Consider the following 6,282-nt stretch of genomic DNA (forward strand, 5'->3'; position numbering starts at 1 on the left):
GGAAACTACAGACCTATCAGCCTGACCTAGGAAGATTCTGGAAAAGATAATCAAGCAATGAATCAAGAAACACCTAGAGGCAAACAAAGTCATAACCAAAAGCCAACATGGGTTTGTCAAAAACAGATGTCAGACAAATCTTATTGCATTCTTTGACCAGGTGACAAAATTAGTGGACCAGAGGAATGCTGTGGATATAATTTACTTGGACTTCAGTAAGGCATTTGATAAAGTAGATCATAACCTACTACTTGATAAGATAGAAAAATGTGGGTTAGGCAGCATCACCACCAGATGGATTCGTAAGTGGCCGATTGGCCGTACTCAGCGTGTGGTCCTCAATGGAACTGCATCTACATGGAGGGAAGTGTATAGTGGGACGTCCCAGGGCTGTGTTCTGGGCCCAGTGATCTTCAATATCATCAATCATTTGGATGAGGGGATAGATGGAGAACTCATCAAATTTGCACACGATACCAAGCTGGCAGGAATAGCCAACACTCCAGAAGACAGGCTTAAGATACAGAAGGATCTGGACAGACTTGAACACTGGGCGCTATCTAACAAAATGAAATTCAATAGTGAAAAAAGTAAGGTTCTACATTAGGCAAGAAAAAACAAATGCACAGGTACATTTGCTCAATAGTAGTAACTGTGAGACAGATCTCGGAGTCCTTGTGCAGAGGTCCCCAACCTTTTGGGCACCAGGGACCGGTTCCATGGAGAAAGGTTTTTCTGCAGACTGGAGAGTGCGTGGTTTTGTGTGTTGCATGCATCCCATAGGTGGGGCTTGCTTTGCAGACTGGTTGCTGGCATGCTGCGGTCAGTATTGGTCCATGGAGTGGGGGTTGGGGACCCCTGTCCTAGTGGACAATCACTTAAATATGAGCCAGCAGTGCTGCAGCTGCCAAAAAAACCAACACTCTGCTGGGCTGCATTAACAAATGAATAGAATCAAGATCACATGAAGTGTTAATACCACTTTATAATGCCTTGGTAAGGCCACACTTGGAAGAGTGCCTCCAGTTTTAGTCACCAAAAAAGTAAAAAAGATGTTGAGAATCTAGAAAGAGTACAGAGAAGAGCAACAAAGATGATTAGGGACTGGAGGCTAAAACATATAACGAACGGTTGCTGGAATTGGGTATGTCTAGTTTAATGAAGAGAAGGACGAGGGGGGACATGATATCAGTGTTCCAATATCTCAGGGGTTGCCACAAAGAAGAGGGACTCAAGCTATTTTCCAAAGCACCTGAAGGCAGGACAACAAACGAAGGAAACTAATCAAAGACAAAAGCAACCTAGAACTAAGGAGAAATTTCCTGACAGAACAATTAATCAGTGGAACAACCTGCCTCCAGAAGTTGTGAATGCTCCAACACTGGAAGTTTGAAGAAGAGAGTGGACAACCATTTGTCTGAAATGGTTTCAGGGTTTCCTGCCTGAGCAGGGGGTTGGACTAGAAGACTTCAAAGGTCCCTTCCAACTCTATTATTGTTATTGTTATTAAAACTTTTGTTCCCCCATGTTGATAATTGGTAGACAATTACAAGGTTTACATTATTGAGCAAATTTTCAATCATACTTTTTGCATTCTAATTAGTTTCAAGAACAAAAGTATATATGAAATAGGTGAATCGATGAACATTTATCATTGTCTATGTACGATTCTCATAAAACAGAATCAAATTTTAAGGCCTAGTGTATTTATGCATCAGAAAAGTGAATATTGGTTTTAATAACTACTACAATAAAAAAACAGATAGCATCCAAATGCTATAACATCACATGAACAGAAGGTTTAAATCATTACAAAACACTGTCATAGCAAGCAAACATTTCAGAGCATTTTTATACTATACAGATGATATTTTCACTCATGTGTCTGAGGTATATAGGGTACTCATCTTCTTTTTGTAATTAACTAGGATTTCTTTCAAGTTCTTCAGTGGATCTTGAGATATAAATTCATTGAATTCTCTGTCAATTTTTATATTCTGTTCAGTCAAGTATTTCTAGAAGAAAATGGTAATAGATTATATTTTAGTTTTTATTTTATAAATGCAGAACTGGCATAAGATTCAATGTAAAATGCAGCTGTTATCTGTAGATTATTTCTTTTTGATAGAAAACCAGTACACAATTATGAAATTATAAAAACAGAAGTTTTATGTGAAAGATATCTTGAAAACTTCCATTAGCTTTAATAGGCTTGACTTGTAAAAATGGAAGAACAGCCAGAGAACCCTACCAGCCATTCTCCACCCCCACCCCCCACAATACAGGGATCAAAAAGTTATAGGTGTTCCAAAGAAAATGTAACAAAATGTAACAAATACCCTATTTACTATAGAAAATAAACTTTCAGAGTAAATATTCTATTTATCTATAGATGATCCTTAGTCACTAAGGCTTAATGGAATTAATAGCCTAAATAGACTGCACTTCTTACAGAATGAACTCTTCTCCAATTACTGGTAAAATCTAATAAGAAAAGAAACAGTAAGATTTTATCCACATGGTAACTAGGGTGTGAAAATATTATTCATGAAGTGATCTTGATAAGAATTAACAGATTAACAAGCAAGTATATCTTTATTACGTTGACCATATCCAATTTATATCAAGCCTTGTCCAAATGGCTTAGGTTTCAAAGCCATGGCAAAAACATTAAAATACAAACTATGATATAATGTACAGAATGCCAACAAGTGGCCGCATAATAGTTAACTAAAAAGGCAGGTGAGACAGAAACACTTTTTCTTTGTTGAACAGATATGCTCGGCTGAGCTATATTGTGAAAAGATATAGATATATAAGAAATTCAGCCAGACATACTGTATCTTGGTAGTCTTTTACTATATAACCAAACTTTTGCATCTGAATTGTGTGCTATCCCTTCTTTTAGAATGTTTGGATATATTTTGTGAACTCTCAGCCTTGTAAACTCTCAAGCAAACCTTGTGAACTCTCACGCTTCCTCTTTCTGCTATGTATTCAAGATGGATAGTGATTAATATTTATATGTATTTATATGTAAGGATGTAAATATATACATATGTATGTATATAGCATGTTTATGTGTGTCTTATGTATGTGTACACTTTAGAGAGCAGGCAGCAGAATTTCATTTTTAATGTGTGCCAGTGTGCCCACAGTAAAAAATGACAATAAATGTTATCTTATTTTAGAAAATTACAGACTTTTAAGAAAATCTTGAAATATGGATCAAAGAATAACTTGGAGAATCACTAAGTAGTTGGATTTGCCATGAAGTGTCCTGGTTATAGTACAATAGACCCAAAACGATTCTCTCTCTTCAGGTGAGGATATGGTCAACAATATCTTACTTCTGTTTTCTAGAAAAAAAATCCCCTTCAGTTATCAGGCTTGACACAAAAGATTGACCCCCATTGCTCCTTCCTGGACCCAGTGAAGCTGATGAAAATACTAGAGGCCAAATGCTATTTTCCAAATGCACGTGCTCTGCGTCACTAACATTTATAAGATATTTGATTGTCTGGACCAATTTGCTTTTCCTAGTTCTTGGAGATTTGGGATGGCATGAATCTGTCTTCATTTTCTGTGTCATTGTACAGTGTAACCTATACTAGTTGATGGAGCTGGATTACAGGCTTCATCCATTATTATTTTTTTGCAGTTATTTATGCATTTGGGGGCATGGAGAATCACAGAGAAGATTTCTTGTCCTGGTCCTTTCTCCTTCTTCTACATTGTGGGGAGGAGAAAATAGGCAATGAAGGATAGTAAGGGAAAGACATGATATAAAATGTCTTCTTCCCTGTTCTACTCATAATAGAAATTAGAGAAACTACAGAAGATATTTTTGAATCTTCCTATCTTTACTCTAGAATTTACTTAAATATTTCTGAGGAAGTGGGAGTAGGGTTGCTGTTTCTGTATGGAAATCTTTGTCTTTCCTAATATGATTAGCTAGAACTTAGACTTAAGGAGGCTGTGAGGAAAGTGATGAATGTTCTTCTCTAGACAGGCCCTCTTTTGGGCAATAATCAACTGGATTCAAGGGGAGCAACTTGGGCCTCTGCATCTATGGTCTATCTATGGCAAACCTTTTAGAGACTGAGTGTCCAAACTGCAACCCAAAACCCACTTATGCATCGTCGGGTGCCGGGTGGGTGTGGCCCATTGGGTGGGTGTGGCCCATGGGTGGGTGTGGCCCATTGGGTGGGTGTGGCCCATGGGTGGGTGTGGCCCATTGGGTGGGTGTGGCTGCAGTGCTAACAGCAGACTGGGTGGGACTAAAAAGTTCAATCAATCAATTCCAACTTTGCAAGATCTTTTTTTTTCCCGCGAGAAGTTGAAATTGACTGATGGATTGAACCTTTTTTTTTTTGCACATGGCGGCGGAGGCCTAAAGCGAAAAGGTTTTATAAAACCCAGCTGAAGGCCTAGGACTGAGGCGACGGCGCGCGTGCCCACAGAGAGGGCTCTGAGTGCCGCTTCTGGCACCCGTGCTATAGGTTCGCCACCACTGATCTATGGGATGAGAAGGAGACGAAAAGAGAGATCCTCTACCTTGTTTAAGGAATCAAGAGAGACAAGTCACTGATTTGGCTCTATGTCTGATCCATTTGTTTCTTCAAGTCTCTCTAGTTCTTCCATTGCTCTCCCTGGCTAGTTTTCCTTTTCCTTGTAACACATGAATGTTTATCTTTATTTCCCCTGTTTATCTTTCTTTCCCCAGATGAGGAGGAAGAAAGCCTAAAATAATAGAAAGGGATATTTTGAAAGTGAAGATCAGTGCGGTAGCAGTGCTGAAGGAAGAGAAACAGCAACAGTAGCAGCAGCAGCCTGGCAGCAATGAAGCAGCCACAACTTTCCTAAATTTTATTCTCTTTGGAATAAGAGGTCCAGCATTCTGTAAATTAGCCCATAAGAGATACTTTGAAAAACAAATTGCCCTATGATGCAACTTTCAGCCAGTTAAAGGATACATACGAGAGTTTTAGTAGTGTATAATAGCATGAATTACCTCAACTGTCTCAAGATGAGTAAATATTAGTTCCAGAAGATACTGCATATTTTTATCCATTTTCCTTCTTTCTTCTGAAGTTGTTTGCATAACCACTTGGTATCTAAGGAGTAAATACCAGAAGAGAGTAGAAGAGAGTATTGCATTATTTATATTAAAAAACCTATCTATAAATTCACGGTTTGTATAAACAGCCTATAATAATTAACACGTGTATTCCAAAATCTAAATATGTTTCACTTTCCCATTTAACTAAGATTAATATTTGTACTACATTGCCTATAATATTCCAAATAATTCCTATAAGTTAATTTTTATAAATGAACTTTATGACTTAAGCTTATAGGAGTGTAATGTTAACTTGGAAGTTAAGATCCATTGATTTCAATGGAACTTACTCCAAGGGTGACCAGGATTGCAGCCTTATCCCATCTTCAATGAAAACAAGTATTTACATCTTTTCATATTGTTTTTTTCCTGTTTACCTTTACTCCATTCAATTCATACAATTGAATTTTAGTTGCAAGTTATTTTTAAAGCACACGATATATGATAATAATGCAAATCATTAATTTGTCTAGATAAGCAATCTGGTTTAGGGATCAAAAAGTGATCTCATAAAATGGCTGTACTGTTCATGAGTTACTCTGTTTTCCTGGTGACTGTATTGTAAGGTTTTCAAGTGTTTTGAATATTTTGCATTGCTTATATGATTATTTTATTTTGTGGGCGTTTTTTTAAAAGTATTGTTTACATTTTAATTATAAACTGCCCAGTCACAAATTAAGATGAGTAGCGCTATAAGTTGAATAAATAAATATATGTTCAACTCAGAAAACCTTCTAGGTTTTAAATCTTTGTTTAATTAAACTAACCGGCATCGTGTTTCATGCAGTTCCTTCATGGCTTCACTGACACCCTCATTGACACCATTATAGAGCAAATTTTTATGTTTCTCCAACAACTCCAGCTCCTTCGTACTCTTTTCTTCTTCTTCAACAACTACCTGCAATATGTATATGGATTAATACTTCAGAACTGAATCATACATTTATGACACAGATAGACCCTATCTATTGCAGGAAGAGAGCATTGTAAATTTAATATAGTGACATTGCTCCAGTTCTGAATTTTGTTAGAAGTGCTGTATGCATTTATCTTTTAGATCATTCTCATTCTAGAGAAAATACATCCACTAATGCTGCTTTTAAAAATACTTATTCATGTTATTATATTTATATCCTTTCTTTCCTGTATACATAACATTT

The 6,282-nt window shown here is 36.9% G+C and overlaps 1 protein-coding gene across 1 annotated transcript in view; it reads right to left on the reverse strand.

Moving 5' to 3' along the window:
- Nucleotides 1–1,707: 1,707 nt before the first annotated feature.
- Nucleotides 1,708–6,282, reverse strand: part of NDC80 (NDC80 kinetochore complex component) — a 14,865-nt gene continuing 10,290 nt past the window's right edge. The window contains exons 15-17 of the mRNA XM_015813466.1: nt 5,890–6,020; nt 5,015–5,117; nt 1,708–2,015 (exon numbers count right to left, since the gene is read on the reverse strand). Coding sequence (XP_015668952.1) covers nt 1,878–2,015; nt 5,015–5,117; nt 5,890–6,020 — 372 coding nt within the window. The 3' untranslated portion in view covers nt 1,708–1,877. The remainder of the gene's footprint in view (nt 2,016–5,014; nt 5,118–5,889; nt 6,021–6,282) is intronic.

The sequence above is a fragment of the Protobothrops mucrosquamatus genome, unplaced genomic scaffold (genome assembly GCF_001527695.2).
Source record: "Protobothrops mucrosquamatus isolate PMUCROS unplaced genomic scaffold, P.Mucros_1.0 scaffold158, whole genome shotgun sequence".
Lineage (NCBI taxonomy): Eukaryota > Metazoa > Chordata > Lepidosauria > Squamata > Viperidae > Protobothrops > Protobothrops mucrosquamatus.